Source organism: Zonotrichia leucophrys, chromosome 11, assembly GCF_028769735.1.
Source record: "Zonotrichia leucophrys gambelii isolate GWCS_2022_RI chromosome 11, RI_Zleu_2.0, whole genome shotgun sequence".
Taxonomy (NCBI): Eukaryota; Metazoa; Chordata; class Aves; order Passeriformes; family Passerellidae; genus Zonotrichia; species Zonotrichia leucophrys.
The window spans coordinates 7,587,552-7,606,521 of NC_088181.1; the positions used below are offsets into that span (position 1 = coordinate 7,587,552).

General features: G+C 41.3%; 1 protein-coding gene and 1 non-coding gene across 5 annotated transcripts in view; both read right to left on the bottom strand.

Moving 5' to 3' along the window:
- The window catches only part of CNOT1 (CCR4-NOT transcription complex subunit 1), a 52,706-nt gene that overhangs the window by 5,337 nt on the left and 28,399 nt on the right, over positions 1 to 18,970 (bottom strand). For all 4 annotated transcript variants that reach the window (XM_064722927.1, XM_064722925.1, XM_064722926.1 and 1 more), the window contains exons 20-39: positions 18,073 to 18,197; positions 16,993 to 17,279; positions 16,085 to 16,163; positions 14,646 to 14,876; positions 13,320 to 13,460; positions 12,463 to 12,642; positions 11,296 to 11,412; positions 10,787 to 10,897; positions 10,117 to 10,194; positions 9,624 to 9,801; positions 8,997 to 9,127; positions 8,368 to 8,664; positions 6,764 to 6,904; positions 6,567 to 6,671; positions 5,908 to 6,027; positions 5,012 to 5,203; positions 3,159 to 3,301; positions 2,453 to 2,561; positions 2,193 to 2,362; positions 865 to 1,096 (exon numbers count right to left, since the gene is read on the bottom strand). In XM_064722927.1, the coding sequence (XP_064578997.1) occupies positions 865 to 1,096; positions 2,193 to 2,362; positions 2,453 to 2,561; positions 3,159 to 3,301; positions 5,012 to 5,203; positions 5,908 to 6,027; positions 6,567 to 6,671; positions 6,764 to 6,904; positions 8,368 to 8,664; positions 8,997 to 9,127; positions 9,624 to 9,801; positions 10,117 to 10,194; positions 10,787 to 10,897; positions 11,296 to 11,412; positions 12,463 to 12,642; positions 13,320 to 13,460; positions 14,646 to 14,876; positions 16,085 to 16,163; positions 16,993 to 17,279; positions 18,073 to 18,197 (3,167 nt within the window). The remainder of the gene's footprint in view (positions 1 to 864; positions 1,097 to 2,192; positions 2,363 to 2,452; positions 2,562 to 3,158; positions 3,302 to 5,011; positions 5,204 to 5,907; positions 6,028 to 6,566; positions 6,672 to 6,763; positions 6,905 to 8,367; positions 8,665 to 8,996; positions 9,128 to 9,623; positions 9,802 to 10,116; positions 10,195 to 10,786; positions 10,898 to 11,295; positions 11,413 to 12,462; positions 12,643 to 13,319; positions 13,461 to 14,645; positions 14,877 to 16,084; positions 16,164 to 16,992; positions 17,280 to 18,072; positions 18,198 to 18,970) is intronic.
- LOC135453024 (small nucleolar RNA SNORA46) lies at positions 11,828 to 11,966 on the bottom strand. Its single transcript, XR_010441753.1, has one exon. It is a non-coding gene; the product is annotated as a small nucleolar RNA SNORA46 (small nucleolar RNA).

The following is an 18,970-nucleotide window of genomic DNA, read 5'->3' on the forward strand; positions in this document are numbered from 1 at the left end:
GTACAAAAAGACACTAAAATAAAATAAAAAAACCAAAAAACCACTGCATCAGTCACAATCTTCATGCATGCTCTAAAGCCTGAGCTTCTCTTCATTAGTAGCTGCAAAGTCTGCAGCATATCTGTGGTAGTGTCACAAACTCAAAAAGAACTCAATGCAAAAAGGCCACATCAGAGGCTTTCTTGCAGCTGCAGTCAGGGAGCTGCATGCAAAGAACACAGCTGTAGGGAGCTGCCTGCAAATACAGGAGTTTGTTACCACACCCTCCTCAATCACACCTGGAAGGCAGATGGGATTGTGATGTTCACCACACCTGTTAAGGTGCTTCAGAGTCCTTTAACAATGGTTAAAAGGACCATGTTCAAAGTGATGTTAGACATTGTTTAAATTTAAGCACCACTTCAGCTAATGAAGTCTCAAGATCTTCCTTATTAATGATTTCATTTTGAAAAAGAATTCCCTTGCCCACATGACCTGAAACAATTTACCTGAATCTCAACTGGTGAAATCCTCCTGTAGGCTGTCAGAGCTTTTGCTGTTACTCATAAGGAACAACACCAGTCAAGGCTCATTACAGAGCATGACAGGACTATCTCCAAGAGCTATTTCAGCTCAAGTTATTTTTCCACCAAACTACCTCAGAACTCAAGGTCTGAAGTGACAGCCTGTTGCTACAGTATCTGAAGAACATGACTTGGTGGAGGACAGGGTTTCATCAAAACCAGACACAACTTTGACAGTAAACTGCCATACACCTGAAAGTTTCAAAAGGATGCCTAACAGGTTATAACACTGCTTTAAAATGGAGGGCATCACACCCTACTTATGTTGAATAAAAAGCACCTTTCTTTCCAAAAGCTCTACCTGTCCAACAAACGCAGAGAATGCTTTGGTACTGTCACGGCCTGCTGCAGCTGAATGGTAGAGGTTCACCCACTCCCTCAGCAGGTATTCTGCCTTCTCCCTCAGGCCTGGTGGGTCATCATACTCAGAAGCTTGGGAAATTCCTGAATGCATCATGAAATTAGGACCTCCATGAGCACGGTCAATCATTGCTTCATAGTTTGATCGGACCACTTCCATCAGCTGGGGTAATCTAATGCAACAGACCAGAGCAAGAGCTGGGTTAGAATTCCTCCTCCCCCACAAGGTGCAGGAACTGGAAGCTCAAAGAGAGTTGAAAGAAAGCAAATTATTTCTTATACTAAAACTTTCTATCTTACAGTCCTCACTGGAATAGCAGAAGTAAGTCATGAAAGCAGATACACTTATGATGAAAGAAGGAACACTGAAATCACATAAGCTTTGAAGTTCCACCCCAATTTGTACAGTGGAGTGCTGCAACAAAACACCACAGGGACTAGAAGCAGCTTCTCTTCTGCAGACTTCAGGAGCCCTAAAATGCTCCCAGATAGGGAGATGCCAGTACTGAATGGCCTGACTGGATTTGGCTGCAGTGAAAGCCAAGCCATACAGTGAAGACAGTCTATCCATGCCAACTGCAGATGAAAGCACTTTGGTTTTGTGACATCCTATTAGCAGCTGTGCTGGTAATGGCAGCCACTGCCATCAGCCAGCTGCTGGCTGTTCTCACAGCTATTCAAAGTTCTCCAAGCTCTAATCCATGTCTTTCTCAAACCCAGCAACAACTGCTTCCCCCTTACAAATAGGAGGCCTGCAAGTCCCACAGGTATTTCCAGGTGTCGTGGCAACATTTGCTACCCAAATGGTTTGGGCAGTTTGCTGGTGGATACATCAGCCATGTGAGACTGGTGGAGGATTGCTCTGTAAGCTCTAAACAGAAAAGATTGTACTACTGGATTATTTGCGAATAAGAAATTAATATACTGGGACCTAAATATGTAATATTTAAATAGACAATAATATTGCATAAATTTGAGATAAAGCAGGAATTCAAACAAATTTCTCACAGTTGCACAGAATTTTGGACTAGAGTGCATGGAGAGATTTTCTTGCTTAAGCATTCAGCTTCACATGCTGCTGCAGCTGCCTCTATTTTGACTAAGATGAGCCCATTTACACTAGAGTGACAGTTGAAACTAAGAAAGGACTGCAGCCTTAGGGAAAGTTAAAAGCTGTATGACTGAATGATATGAGACATTGCCTATATAATATGCAAATCATAAATGAGCACAAAAAAAGTAACACATTGCACAATACTATAGCCTCACCCTTCCGGGGCGTTTCCTCTGGAATGAGCATTAATTCTCATGAGTGTCTCAATGGTGTGAAACAGATCTGCTTCTGTTACATGGGCAACACTTCTCTCATCCACCAACAAGATCTTTACCAACTGCATGGCAAATGCCACAGCCATGTAGTTCAAGCCATTCTCCATGGACTGTCAACATAAAAAAGACAGAGTTCAACCACAGATCTTACAGTGGAGTGAGTGCATCCCTCCTCCTTGAAAAGAGCAGATTGTCTTTACCTGAGCCAAGTGAAGGTCATACTGCTGCATGTTAACAAGGTGATTGCGGATCAGCAGCTCCACAGCTTCCACGTTGTATTTGTACTCGTCTCTGCATTCAATCAGGCACCTAAAGAATGGGACTTCTTACAAAAAGTGTACTTCAACAACACAGTTTAAGTGAAACAACTCAAATCTAGTACTTCAGAAACTGTGACATTCACTGTGATTCATTATCCAGCTTCAAAAGAAGCCTCTTCTAGAGCATTCTCTAATGTAATGCTGAAGTTCAGAACAGTCAAACTCAACCATCTATTGCCCTACACAACTGGTCACAAGAGCCCTTCAAGAGCTTCAGCTTATTCAGCATAAGAAGTCTCTCTTCCAAGGATGAATTGGCAGATCTGCCTAGCTGAAGCGTCTGCTGCAGGCATATGCCATGTCACATTGTTTGTGACAGCACAGAGATATTCTCTGCAAAATCGGGGAAAAAAAAAAGGCCACACCATGCTCTAATGCTTAATTCCATTAAAGATTCCTATCATGTTCTGGGATGAACCAGCATTATCAGAAGATCTAGTTAATTTTGACAAAAAAAGCTGATTATTTTCTGTCTGTCCAAATTGCAGCAAAGCAAAGTATTAACAGGTAGAAAATTCAGAGTAATATAGGAACTCCCAAAAGACGGCCAAAGCTACATCAGTGTTCTTGCTGCCTTCTAACTGACCTAGTGATTTGTTTGTTACACCATGGAGATCCATAGGCACGGCCATCCTGCAGAGCCTTCAGCACCAGCAGGTGACACTCACGGTAGCGGAGCAGGAGGTCAGCGTCAGCCCCGCTGGTGGCATCCAGCAAGCCCTCTACAGCCTAGAACAGATGCAACCTGTTAGCAGAGGGAAAAACCAGTCCTCTTCCAAATCTTCTGCACATTACATCACCAAGAGTTATCACCACAAGACATGAAAAAAATCAATTTAATTGTGCTGACCTCTTGGTAAGACTGTGAGATTTCACCAGCTACTATGGCATCTATACATGCACTGTACACAGCTACGTTAGCAGAAACAAACCTACAGGTCTCTCTATGCCTCACTAGCTTGGTATGTGCACAAATACCATGACAGACCCTGTTACTTTGTGCTGCAGTCTCCCTAAGTCAATGCCTCCTCTGCATACAGCTCATGGAAAACTACCTGAGAAAATATTTACAGAACCTGCCAGAGGTAAGTGAGCAGCTTTCTTAGAGAAAGAGCTGCAACACTCAGAGATATTAGTCTGCAGCAAATGGAGGATGAGTTTTACAGGGGCAACACAATTTATTTGGTCAAGTTCTAGTCAGGATTGGATCTTTTAATAGGTAAAAGCACTAGCAGACAAAAAGGAAGAGTCCCTCTCCAGCTTTTGGCTACCTCTGTTTTGGCACTGTTCTTATGCAGACAGCTCAGTATCCTTACACTATTCTCAAGTGGATTTTTCTCTATGTCTGTCACTTGTTCTACACTACTACACAGGCACTGATGCCAGCTCGGATCACTGAGCTCACTGCAACACTTCCCACTGTTACAGCCTACAAATTCTGGCTGGGATGGAGTTAATGTGCTTTACAGCAGCCCATATGGTGCTGTGCTTTGGATTTGTGCTGAACCAGTGTTGAAAACACAGCACAGTTTTGCCAGTTGCCGAGCAGCACTAGCACAGGATCAAGGCTTTTTCTTTCCCCCTCTGCTTCCTCCACCAGTGGGTAGGCTGGGGATGGACAAGAGGCTGGGAAGCAACACAGCCAGGACAGCTGACCCAAATTGAATAAAGGGATGCTCTATACCATATGACATCATGTTCAGCAATAAAAGCTCAGGGAAAGGAGGATGAAAAAGAGCATTCATGGTTCTGATGTTTGTGTTTCCAGGCAAATGTCACATGTGCTGAAGCCCTGCTTTGAGAGGAGTAGCTGTACATCTCCCTGCTGATGGGAAGTAAGACATTTTAGTTTTATTTGTGCAAACTGCCTTTATTTTCCCTATTAAACTGTCATAATCTGAACAAATATCATCTAGTCTTCCCTGTGTTTTCTTTGTATCCTGCAGAAAAGCTGAAGAGGAAGCAGCAGGATGGATGTTGGGCAGCTGGCCAGGGTCAACCCACCATGCATAGTCATATATCAGTTACTGCAAAATAAACCCCAAGTGTGCCACAAGAAATCTAGTACTAGGCTCAATACCATCCACCTACAAGTGCAGTTCAAACCCCTTTTTAGCCTCCAAATCATCCTGAAATCAGACCACTCTGGACTGCAACAGCTCTCTACTTGCCACATCTGAACAAAACTAAGTTCCAGGATTCTGTACACCTGCTTCTTCCACAGCACTCTCAACACCATGTGTGCAATACCCTGTGTGAACACAACGGCTCCCTCCCAATCTTATTTATCAGATTTCCAAAGACAGCAGTTCAGTACTGCTCACCCAGTAAGTTCCACAGGATGCATGAAGAAACAAGGTCACCAGCAAGACAATCCATGAGCTAGGTGAGTAATCAATTCTAAGCAAGCTGTTACAGAGATGAGATGTCAGCACTCACCTTCTGCAGTAGTCCAAGTGCAGCAATCGCGTCCCGGGAGTTCCGAGCCACCACCACCGCCTCCAGGAGGCTGCGCAGTGCTTGGACCTGAGGATTCATGGCCAGGGTGTGTGGAATGGATTGCAGGTGCTGCTCCAGTTCTGTCATACATTTGTCATAAATCTGTGCTACATCATCAGTAGCCCAAGCTTGCTGCTTAAGAGAAAGTGAGAATCAGTGATTTTTGCAAGGATTGCATTTGTGACACTCAAATACTGACTGACTGGCTCTTCTCCTTCAGAATCACAGAATTGTTTGGGTTGGAAGGACCTTAAAGACCATCTTGTTTCAACTGCCCTGCTATGGGCAGGGACATCTTCCACTGGAGCAGGTTGCTCAAAGCCACACCCAACCTGGCTTTGAACACTTCAGAGATGGGCCATCTATAGCTTCTCCAGATAGACCTCTTCCAGTGCCTCACCACCCTCACAGGGAACAAGTTCCTCCTAACATCTAATCTAAACCTCTTTCAGTTTGAAGCCATTCCCTCTTGTTCTGCCAGTAAGGCCTTATGTATGCATACAAAAACTTTTCAATTATCTTAAAATTCAGATTTGCCATCCATGACCTTCAAAAGTAGAGATTTGAATAAAATGTTTCACTGCAATTAAAACCACATGTAGTAATCCTAAACTGCAGAATTTGTCCCAATTAGTGTTACAAATCCCCAACACTGGATGTTCTAAAGACATTAAAACATTCTAAAGAATGTTCTAAAGACATTACTTTGTCTTTAGAACAAATGCATTTTTTCAACCACTATCCCCAAACAATACAAACACTTGACTCTTATGAGTCCTTCTAACAAAAACACAAGTTCTGCAACAGTGTCCAAAAAGTAATTCAGAAACCTCTACCTTCATAGGCTGAGCCAAGAATCCTGTAGGCTGAGTTAAGTCATTGGTGGGCAAGAAGCCAGGGACATTGCGTGCAAACTCTTCATAAACAGCCAGCTGTTTTGGGTCCACACCTCCAACCTTTGCAACAAAAGGAAAAAGCATTTAACTCATTTATTAGACTGAGGCAATAAAAACTGAGGGCAGCTTGTGTAGCAGGTAGCTACTCCTAAACAAAGTGGCCTAGACATCAAAGTAGGATTCAACTGCTCTGCACTGAGGTCCTATCTCTCCTTCCACACCTTCTAAGAGGTGAATTTTGCTCTAAAAAAGAAACCCACATTCCCAGAAAAAGAGATAACTGAATACTGAGAAATGGTCTGCTGAAAGCACATTGTATGCCCTTTAAAGGAAGAACATAGAAAGGAGACAAAAGAAAATAAAATATAAAGACAACAAAACAGTGAGAAGAAATGCACAGAAATAGAGACTCAAGGAATTGAGAAAATTATATAAATACTCCATTTGGAATAACATGTTTATGTGTTTCCATACTAATCAAAATAACAGCAGCTGCACTGTTAGGCAAGACTAACAATACATGATTACTCAGCTGATGCTGTGCCATCCTCTTTTCCTTATCAGGAGGGAGAGAAGAGCAGCATCAGAAGAGACCTCACCTTTAACCTGATCTGCTCTGGCATCCTCTCAGCCTGGTACGTTAACACAACGGGATCGCAGTAGCGCCGCCCCTCTTGCCTCGCGTGCTTCCTGAGCTCGAACTCCTGCCACAAGCACAAACACCACACTGCATTTTACACACCCATATGGATGTGTATGAGCACACAGGATACTTCTTCAACAGAGCCATACTTACAGTTGCGAGCCTCTTGTCCATCTCAGGGCCTGCCTTTTCCACAGCTGTCTTCTGGATAAAGCAGCAGGCAAGCTCACAGTTATCCTGGGCTAGCTGGGCAGCTGCCTGCTCCATCATGTCCCTCTGCTGTGGGGAGGCTGCCTGTTGAAAATCAAAATCATCAGTGAAGAATGTAAAAATTTCTCTGTATATAACTAGCCTTAAAATCTGCACCACTGCTTACACAGAAAACCAGCATTAAAAGGGAATGCTCTTAGGATCACATTCCCTTCCCAAAGAATATAGAATATTAAATTTAATTTTGCATAGCTTTGAATAAAACATGTAGGCAAGACGACAGTAAAGACTTTCAACAAGGAACAAAACAGCAGGAGTCCTCCATCTTCTCCACCTACCCATCTCCAGGGCACAGAAATAAAGGCCTGCTTCAGACAGACACACAGAGTGATGCTAATGCAGGGAAGGCTCTGCATCACAGGAGAAGTTTTTCTACTTCCTAGGCTGCAACTGGAAGATATAAAGGTGCACCACTAACAGTGCAAAAGAGAAGTCCTAAGCCTTTTTCAGTGGGTTCCTTTTCTGATAAGGAATCAGATTTTCTTTCTTCCTTCCCAGAGTCTGCTTTATGAGAACCCTGAACAGATGCACTTATTTTCCAGGGTGCAAAGCAGCAACTTCCACTAGAAATGGAATACAGCTATAAAGGCAGCCTGTCCCATCTACTTGGATTTCATTGTCTGCAAACAGCTCTTCCATTAACTCCTGAAAATTATACTATTTCTGTTAAACCACTTCATAACAACAAGCCAGATAAGAATTTTGAGACGCCTCATACAGAGCCTTTTCTGCAACAAAATGTTTTCTACAATTGCCCCTTTAAAAACTCCCTTGGATTAAAACTTGATTTGTACCAATGTCATATGTCTTCAGGGATAAAAAAAACTGATTAATTTTTAATTGCTGAAAGCACAGCTGTGTCTTGATCTTTCCAAGATCCTTATGCTCTTGTGCCTGTTGCTGACACTGATGGCAAGAATTCCGTAGTAGCCACTGTTGTGGTCAGCAGTTTGCAGGCTGGTCTTATTTTCTTCATTAAGAAACCTGATAACAGCCTCTAGAAAACCCAATGAATTCACAAGCTGTGCAAATGAGTCTAAACTACCTATCTGCTCACAGCACAAGTAAATAAAATATGCCTGGAGCATGCATGCTGAAACAATCCAAGATAACACCAAAATCAATTCAGTCTTCCACACTTTAGCCTTTCAGCCTCAAACCCTGCAGAAAGTTCAAGCCTCCAAGGCTTGCATGATGTGGTTTAACTGGAGAGAACACTGGGCAAAATAAAAAGATAGTCAGGAAGTTTGTGTGCCATTTAGTAAGACCCACCATCTCAGTTCAAGGGTGTTTGACCTGGAATCACAACACTTTTTTCCCACTGTAATTCCACAAGAGTCACCAAATTTTACCCAGTGAATTCATCCCCATGCTAGTTAAGCCACACAATTAATTAAGAAGTCTACATTGTAGAGAACTGATTTACAAATGCTGGATGCCTACAGGCCCCTAAGCTGGATATAAACTCCAAATGATGGGGCTCTTACCCTCAGTGCAGTAGCAAAGCTATTTTTCAAGTTGGTCGCTATGCTCATCAGCAAAGGCTCCCTGCAGGTGATCATGGCCATGCCAGCAGTCAGGTTCCTCATCATGTGGTGGGCGGCCACACGCATCCGGGACTCCTCGGAATCCAGGGCAAAGTCCTTCCTGACTATCTGCTCACAGGTGGTCATGGCAATCTTGATGGACCTGTCCACCACGGGATGCACGAGGTCCTGCACCGCCCGCTCGATGGCCTGCCGCACACACTGCTTCAGCTGCGGGTGCGCTTGGAACAGCGGGATCTGCAGGGCATGGCACAGGGGAGACAATGAGGTACACTGCAATCCCTACCCCACACACCTGCATTTTCCAATCACTCCTAAGTGCACTGTCATAGCTTGTGCATGTTCCCCACGCAGCTATTACAGTATTGGATAAATCTGAAACCAGAACAAATTATTATTTTTCTAACCAAGTTGCAGCTGAGTAACAATGCGAAGATTGACTTAAGAGGTGAGCTGATAACTGGACCAAAGGAGCACAGAGGCTCCTTCTATACTGATATCTCTCACCAGCTGAGATCTGCATCAACCCTGGCTGTAAGACAGCAAACTGAATCAGCTCTGAAACTTACCGTTGGATTTAAGGTAATGTGTGGAGCCAAGCCTCCTAAAGAATAGACGTTGATGTCATGGTAGCTGTACTGGGGCTGTGGAGGAACCGTGGCTGTACAAGTGGTGCTGGTAGCTGGGGTTGTAGAAGCAGCTGGAGAACACAAGTAGGTTTGTACTGAGACACTATGAAATCACAGTGAAAAGCAACTGCTTATAAAACAAGTATATAACTCTTATTTAAACCAGGAAACAACCAGAAATAAAAGGTTTGCAGTTTGATCATGAAACCTCCTAAACTTACCAAGCAACTTTCACTCTCCATTTGCCTAAGAATTAGGACCAAAGTAGCTTCAGTACATTTTAAGAGAACTGTTTATTATGGTAGTTTTAGCACCTGGTCTATTGTTAATAGGAGGGAGTCTAAGGAGTAGCTACTCAAACATAATACATAATACAGAATTAGTCCTCATAGTGGCTTCCATTCCCTTCCCATCTCCAAACTCTGTAGACCTATTTCTTACAAAACTACCTAAGTGCTCAGGAATATTACAATAGTACATGTAGCTTCATATTTTATTTTGTGATAGCAAAACCTGTCTTATTTGAACTTTAACAGTGTGGTTCTGGATTCCATGAGATGTACTTACTGGTTGTTGTGATGGGTGGTAGCTCTTCTGGCTGCTTCACATCCTTCTTTGGAGCAGACAGCTGCTCATCCAGATTTTTCAGACGATCCTTATCTTTCAGGAGGCTTCCAGGTTTCAGCTCATTGATGTCTAGTGCAAGATTCTTGCAGAGCACCTCAATCTCAAACTTCAGATTCAACTGCAAAACAACTCTAGTTTAGGTCATGTCACAAGGAAAACACCCAAAACATCTACTGAGCCACCTGACTCCCAAACTCCCCATTCTAATCCCACCCCTTTCAGAGACCAACAATGACTGAGGATTAGTCAACTATCTTGATGCTGACCTCATGGAGAAGAGTTTCAACCAAGTTCTACCAAATTAAGCAATTCCCAAGCAATCTCCCCATGCTAAAGCAGTGAGGACTGCTTAGTCCTTCACAACATCCTTCTTGAGTAGAATGTCAATAAAACCTTACACTCAGAAGTTACAGAAAAAAATCCAGTAATTTACTTTTAGATCATGTTCCTGATGTAGCTCAGCTAAAACATTCATAATGGCCATTGTCCATGGGTTTGGAGGCCTGAAGACCTACAAGAGAAAGAAGAGAGCAGGATTACAGAAACTTCTTGAATCATCTGGATAGTTTACGACTGGAAATGTTTGGAACACAAGCAGCTATGTGTGCATACAGCCATGGAAACCTTTGTACAGCTGTGATTAGAGTAGAATTTAGTATTTTAGTAATAATTATTCCAGTAATTCAGTATAACTAGAAATACATTAGGAACTTAAGTGGAAACACAATGACCTGGTCCTTCTTGAAAGATCAGCTCTATGTCAAGCAGAACCAACAAGCTGATCAGGATCAAAGTGTGTGGGAGGAAAACAAACAAAAACAAACTAGGAATAAATATATCCTAGAATCTATTCAATGGCTTCCTTCCATTTCTCAATGGAGCTCTGTTCAGGGATACCACAGTACATTTCAGCTAATACCATCTATTAAAAATGCATGGTTATGTACTTTCCCTCCACACAAGGAGCACTCCTTGACTTTATGCTTTTATATCCCCTTTCTTTCTCTCCACTGAATTCAATCAGTTTTCATTTTGTGACAAAAGCTGATTACTTCCTGCAATATTTTGCCATTTGAGCAATAACTCTGTACAAAGCCACTTACCACACTCCTGACACTGGATTCTAAGACTTTGGCAACAAATGGCACTACATAAAGCAATTCCTGCTGTCCCTTAACATATGCTTCCAGCAGTAGTGACTTCACATCCAAATCCTGAAAAACAATTGAAGTGGGAATGAAGGTAGAGAAAACAGCAAACACACTGCACAATTCCACTAATACACTACTTCCTTTTCAGATACAGGCAAGGATGAGCCAAGATAGCCCTTGAATTTTACAGACTGCTAAGCAGCAGTTACTTTTGAACAAAGATTTATACATCCACATTTTTACATGGATTAACAAGCTTTTGCCAAAATAAATTTAGCTATTAACTTTTCTGATGTAAAAAAAATATTTAGAAGTGTTAAATAACCAACTCTGGAGTCATACTTTGAATTTGGCACATAAAAGAGGCACCAGAAAGGTGGTAAGATTTCCCAAATAGCCTATGCTACTGCATAACAGCATACCAATTGATGCCAAGGCAATCTACTAAGACAGAAGCTCACCGTGTGCAAGATGGGCTTATTTTTAGCCATTGTTATCATTCCCAGCCAGTGACCAAGGTTCTTCAACAAGGAACGGTCTGAGAAGTTGGCTGCAGCTTTATCTGATGTCAATAGCACCTAACAAAGAATAAAAAAAAAGCATCTCAAGCAGCAAGCAGGAGATAACCAGACTCCAAATCCAACAGCTGATCTGAATGAAGGCAAAGAACTTAATGTTCTGAGCTTCAGTCACATCACAAAGATACTTGATCAGCTTTCACTTCCAGGCAGCACTCTGTAGGTCTGCACTGTAATGACAACAGAAATCCTTTCTTTAAAAGGATCAAAAAAGAGGATTATGTTTTCCCAGACCTTACCATTTATTCTGTTGAGACTGTTACAACTGTTCCCATACTGACTGTAACTTGTGCTTCCTCTTAATGCCTCATCAGAGACCTGAAGGCTACAGTTTAACCTTCCAGGGAAACCATCTCATTGTCATGTCAAAACATAAATCATGTCATCAATCATAACACAAGTATTCTGCTGTTAGTTGTGTTCCTTAACTCCAGAGGAGCATCAGCTGAGCAGAGCAGGGTCAGCTGAATTCTCAAGAGCCAGGAGATGCTTTTGCACTACAGCGTAACCCACGGTGGTCAGGAAATCCCACCAACAGGTTTAAAAATAGTGCATTCTTTACAAACTTGTTTCATCTGGTCATCACTTTTGGGCCGTTGCTTCCTCCTCCCATCCACATTATCTTAGCCCTCCAATAAATTTTGGCTTTTACACCCCCATTTTCTAAACACACAGTTCCCCTCCATTCCTCTTGGGCCAAAAGAGCAGAGTGTCATTTTCTATCTTTGCACTTTCCTCCACAGAAAACAACTGGACCATAATCAATTTTCCCTTGGGTTATAATTTGCAAACCTCACACAACTTTGAAGTCCACCTACATAAATTAATTCAAATGCAAATTTGCCCTCCTATTACAGAATTTAAGTGTTTCATATGTTCCAAACTGAAAAGAATCCTAGTATTCCTAAAGATAATCTGTAAGTTTACTGGTAAGCTAGAAAGAATATTTTTGAATGATATTCTGTATTTGAGAATCAGCACCAAACAAACAAACAGCATGAGGAGAACAGCACATTCTTGTGCTGCCTTTAGAAAACTTGCACTACTCACCTTGATATTTCTGTAGGTTTCATTCAGAACCATTTTATTAAACTCTGGATTCTTAAGTGTGTCAAGGAAGTTTGAATACAAGCTATGAAAGTTAGGCTCAATACTGACTCTTTTCATCACAAGATACTGTGATACCCAAGGCATGAACTCTTCTTTCACTGTCTCCTTCAGTTCTTCCACCTGTGCTCAAACCAAAGACAAAGCACACCACAGAACAGATGAGAAGATAATCACAAACCTTCTGAGGTCAGCTCTGACCAACATACAGTTCATGGTCAATCAACTGCTTCTAACACTAAGGCTGTTTTTCTACAAAAAGGTAAGTATTTGAAATCAGTGTCTCATTATCCAAAGATCTGGTCAACCAGTAAGGACTCAAGCATGAAATCAGCAAGGTGTAACAATTCACCTCTCCTTCACTTCCCAGCTTTTCACCAGACAACTGGAAATAAATGTTGTCACTTTACAAGTTCAAGCCATCCATCCACAAGACAACAGCACAGGTGGCAGCAGGACTGTACACCTCAACTAGTTCAGAAAAATTCCCTTAATTTCTGAATACCAGAGCTTAACCTAGCAACATTTAATGTTACTCAGTCCATTTATGATGTGAATGTTTATTTAAGATTAAGAACAGGTATCTTCTAACCATCTCTCCTCTCCCTGGAAAATTTTCTCTCCAAAGATGTTTAAGCACAAAGTGCTGGAAATGATAATTTCTTTACAGTGTGCTCCCTCCTGAAGTTTTTCAAGTTAGAATTTTGTAGAAGTATCATCAGCCCACACTTAAAAATGAATATATAAAAAAAGGATTAAGAGTATAAAAATTATTTTTACTAGTATTCTTTCATACTTGCCTTCTGTGTCATATTTGACTGGGACAGATTATTAAAGATGAAAGCAATTTTTTCCTGGACATTCTCTGGAGGTTCCACAATCCTCTCTGTTTGATCTGTTGCTACTAACAGCGTATCAATGTTGGTAGTATTAATGGAAGGCTGCAGGGAGAACAAGAAGTTAAGCATAAACAATACCTAGAGGTGACATCAAAATAAACTTTTGCTCTGTACTGTCAAGCAAAAATAGAATTGAGCTTTATCAGGGGACATCTACAGTCTCAGATTCATTTTCAGCAGCACTCTGAAGGAGTCAAGTGATTTTTTTATTCTAAAAATGATGATCAATACTCAGCAGAAGAATGCTGCTGCAGAAAAAGCCTCTACATGCACATAAAATAGGTGCAGCTGCAATGGCACCCTTTAGGCCTTTAAGCCTGTGTACAAATATAGCTTGGAGAAAAATCACAACACAATACTGAGCAGCACTTCACACAGCAGGGAGGCTCCAGGAGCACTTCAGTGCTGATTTGGGAAGGAGAAATCCCAGAGGTTCATTCTGAGACCAGGCTCTCATTCTGAGTTGCCAGTTTAAGTCAACAGAGTGTGATCCTGGTCCCTGTAGCTGCAGGTCTGGACCCCAGGGTTTAGCACCTGGTACATTGCAATTAAGGGAAAAGGTGATGCAGTTTTCAGTATCAATCCTGACTGGAGTTAAAATGGGAAAACAAAAACCTCAAAGTAACAAGTTTCTACATGATGTGATCAGGTGTGAAAGACATTCATAGCGACACTATGTGTGCTCACACTTTCAACTGTGTTTGGCTTTTGCCTCCTTTACAGAGACCTAGTCAAAGACAGTCCCAGGCAGAAAGACTTTCTGTGCAATAGCCAATTCTATCTGCCAACCCTGTAATAACTCTGACAAGCTTCAGAGTTGTTTACATAAGTTACCAAAGATGTGAAAAACCTAATGCAGTTAGAACTGTGTCAGATGGGTGCAGTAAGTGTTCTTAAGTCCCAAGCAGAATAGAAGCTGCCAACTATTTTAAGAGTCTTGTTGCAAGTCATTAATAGAAATGATGTTCCTGTAATTGTCTTTATAATTACAGCCTCAAGAACACATTTCAACTTGACCCCAAAGTAATTGGGGGGTTTGATGATGAAAAACATCTTCTCTCTACAAAAATGTTGGCCATACTTTAAAAGGTTACATGTTTTAAATCAAAAATAAGGATCACAGTTTGAAAATCTGTAGTACACCAATTAAAACAGATTCTGTCTGTATGTACTTGGTCCAGAGCAGCATCTGCCCCTCTGGGAAGGGCACAATGGCACAAAGCTCACCGGCACATCTTTCTTGAAGCTGACTCCAGTTGGTCGGGTGATGGTAATGGTTTTTGCCACGGTGGTGGTGGTTGAGGTGGTCACTATAGTGCTGACTTGGCCAGCAAGAGGAGCTTTTGCTGGAACCTGGGCCTGGGCCTGAGCCTGGGCAAGTGCAATACTTCCAGGGGTGGTGATTGAACCCTGCATCTTCACAGGAGGATCTCTGGATTGCTGTCCATACTCTATGTACTAAAATAGGGAGAACAAGCACATACAAAATTTCACATGCAGCAACAGAACTACAGGCTGATTTTCAGCATGAGCACTACAAAGGTTTGCTAAGTCATTAAAATATTTGACAGTCTTGCCATAAAGGAATCTCTAAATACAACTGTATACCCTGATAAAGCACATCCTGTCACTATAGACTTTCTCACTACAGAGGAGCCTCAAGTTCTGCCTCTGGCCTCAACAAACTGATGTCAAGCATCACAAGACCTAACATGCTTAATATTTTACAGAGCACTACCTAAAATCTCCATCCCTATCCCTCCAAGCCTAGAACAGCAGAACAAAAGATGAGAAAGAGCCTAAGAACAATGTGTGAATATCAAGAAGCAGGCTACAAAGCAGGTAAGAAGTCTTCTGCAAGGACTCTGCAGCTAACCATTAATAAGCAAAACCACAGTTCAGAAATAGCCAACTTTTAGATATTACATCTTCTGAAATAGTTCCATAATAGAAAATTAATTTCTTCCCCACTGCTACACATTTCCCCAGGAACTGGAAACATCAGACTGTCATTTAAGGGGTACAGTCTAAAAGCTGTTAGTGAAACCAAGACTGCTACTGGACTTTGCAGCTTTGGGTGAAGCTTCTACCTTAATGGTAGAGCCAATCATTTTCCTTATTTAGCTCATGCTCTTAAGCTCTGCCACTGGGATCAGTTTTTCTGTATTTCTACCAATAAAGCACATTCAAGGCAGACACCATGTGATGAACACTGTTTTGGACAACAAGGTATTCCCATGGCTCTCAGACCTTCAGGAAAGAAATTTTTCCTGGATTATTTTATCAGGTCTAAGTATGAAACTGTATAAAGCCAGTTGAATGATCTCTATTTTACACTAAAACTCCAAATCTTTAAGGAACTGGAATATGAATACACTGAGGCACTTTAAAACCTTCATGCATGGACATGCATGCACTGGTAGATTATGCAGTTATATTCTGGTAGCTGTTTCAACATAAACAACCCAAACAGATTTATGGAAGCAGGAAAGGCACCTTCACCTGTCTACCCCAGAGCAAAACCTTTCAGAAAAGGCATTTGATTCTGTGGATGTAACATGGTCTAAAATCACCACAGATGGGACTGCTTTTCCAAAGGAAAACACAAATTTGCTCTAAAGAATTTAACATCATAGAAAGTTAGTGCTGCTTACAGACACACTCACCTCCTGTAAATGATGTGGGAACTGTATAAAGTGACTAATAGAAGCCAAGTGCTGACAATACTGGGGATAGTCCTTCAATCTGTAAGACAAAACATGCATTAGTCAAGCATAAGCCCACATCACAAACAGTATCAGAGAGAAACAACTATCACGTGTGTCATTCCCATTCTGCACCACAGAATTACTTCTGGACTCCTTACAGCAGCTGTGTGATAAACAAAGCATTTCCTACAAAATATTTTTTGCTACGAAATCTATTTAAAATGAATTAATTTAACATTAAAGCACAAGATTTATTCACAGCAACTCATCTTTTCCTACATCTCTATACTTCTGACCCAGTACACAATATCCAGTGTTTGCAACAAGACTACTGGATTATTTGTAGTCTGGTCCAGTGCATTTTAAACAGCAAATCAGAGCACACCTCACACCCAGAATCTTCTCTATTGTAATTCATAAGAAGTTTTGATAAAGAATTTTTTCTGAGATTGTTTAGTCATACTTTTCTGTGTAAAAGCAAAATTCTAGAGCTCATCTCTCAGTCAGTCCTTCAGCAATGAACAGTGCAAATGGCACTTCACTAGAAAGCATCTGTGAAGAGTAATTACATTCACCCCATGTCTAACAAGCTGTTAGTTACTTCATCTAACTCAACACCACTGATTTTTATAGAGTCTAAGTAATTTCAGCATCTCAGTTTGTCCCACATTTATACAGGTACCACACTGAACATTTTGATTTAGAAAGGTCACCCTTTAACTAGCACATTCACACATTCTGTTTCAAATCAGCGCATCTTTGAAGAAATCCCAAAGCTGAGCAATCTTGTACTGCACGATTAGAGCAGGTTCAAGGTTCACAAGACAATTCAGGCACTATTAGAAGTGTACCAAACCCACACTCACCTATTTTTAAATCTATCTAGTGCAGCAATACCAAAATAGTACATTTTGGATGCAAAAGGCTTTCGTAAGGCTTCAAGAACGTAGCGCAGGGCCAGGCCCAGTGCCATGTAAGTGACCAGTCCTTTCTCGATGATGCCCCCGAAGAGACAGGCAGTGATGTGCAGCTCCTTGTCTGGGTACTGCGGGAAGAACCGATACTCCTCAAACAAGTTCCTCAGCATACAGTTAAACACTTCTCGTTCCCGTTTAATGTTGGAGTCCTTAAACCTCTGCAGCATTTCCAAGACCTGCAAAGAAATTGGAAATTGTTAGCGACAGATTTGATTTATTTCAGCCCTTTCCCATGTTCATGGCTCATGAGTGTTTGTAACTACTAAGGTAGGTTGTGCTACCACAACCACAAAGTAACTGCTTCATTTTAGACAGCAGACAGACACTACATCACTACAAGCAGCTTCCTCTTCTGACTCTTCTGTCTTCACACAAAACTTTTTTGTGACCGCCTACGCCATTACTTTCAAATTAGAAAAATTAAAATTAATGTTACGTCTTCCATAATTTATAACTGTGCAAATATATTAAAGTAAATTTGAAGTACTTCAAAGAGTAAGTACAGCAGACCAATAATTACTCTCATAGAGACTAACAGAAATAATTATCAAAAGCTCAGAAGGTAGAACTTGTGACACTTTTATATATCTAGAGCTTGTAGTCATTTTTACATAGTTTAAAGCAAATACATTTAAGATAATTTATATCATCTATTTAAAGACAATCTTTAGCACTTATTTTCAACAAAAAAGCTTCCACACCACACAGAATCCTTCCCACTTAGCAGCATTTTGGGAGTGTTAATTAGACATCTGAAATCTTCAATCCAGACAAGTCAAAGCTGAATGTAATGAACAACTGCAAGCTCACTGTGAAAACAACTTCAACCAAGCAAAAAAGCAATGCTGCAGCATCCACCACGAGCCCTTTATAATTTCCCACTAAAAGTAATACATGAAGGAATAATTATGATCCACTTTATTGCAAGTTTCTGGACAGGTGCTGTAACTGCTACAGAAGGGAACTCACCTCATCCACAGACATGGTTGGGTGTGGTGGATGGTTGTAAATACGCTGGAAGTAGCTGTTTGCCTCATCATCTATTTCTTTGCTAAAGTGCTGATTAGCCTCTGGCCACACCTGAGATAAGTCAGCTGTTAAAAAAAAGGAACAGGTATCATACTCAGGACAACTTCAGACAGTCAGGATTTCACCTAGTCCTTTTCAACTCTTCCACCAATCTATAAAGAACTGCTAGTTCTTCTGAAGAGCAGGATATTTAACCTTCCCAGTAGACAGGAACTGCTATTTAAAAATCTGTTTTCAATATGCTATATTTATTCAAAAAAACCTCATCCTAAGATAGCATTAACCTCACAGTGCTCTACTCCTAGAACCCAGTGCATCCCAAGTTAACCTCAGCTGACAACTAAATAACTGAACGCAGAACAGTCTACAATAAAGCATGCCACACAACACGAACATGCACACAAACTTGCACACAAACTTTCAGGCCAGCCAGTGAGCTTCCAACAAGTTTCTACTGAATGCTCAAGACCCAGAATATAAAGCAATTGTGATTACAGCCACCTCCACTGTCCATCTGTAGAGATAGGTAACTCTGCTGTTATTGCACATGGCTTCTCTGTAACAGCAATGTGGAAGGTTTAGCATATGGCTGTGCTTCCTGTGCATTTGACTGATTCAGCATCTCACTGTGAGCATGCTGCAGAGGCATAAATTAGTCAAGGATAATGGCTTAGTGTTATGAACCCGATTATTCCTTTCAAAACCTATCTTCCCACCAGCTTTTTGTCTTATTTGTATCCAATGCTGAAGTCTATTTCGCTGCTTCACCTGTCAAATTCTCTACTGCAACAGCTCCTTACCCAGGTTTAACTTTGTTACAAACAAAACAAAAAACACC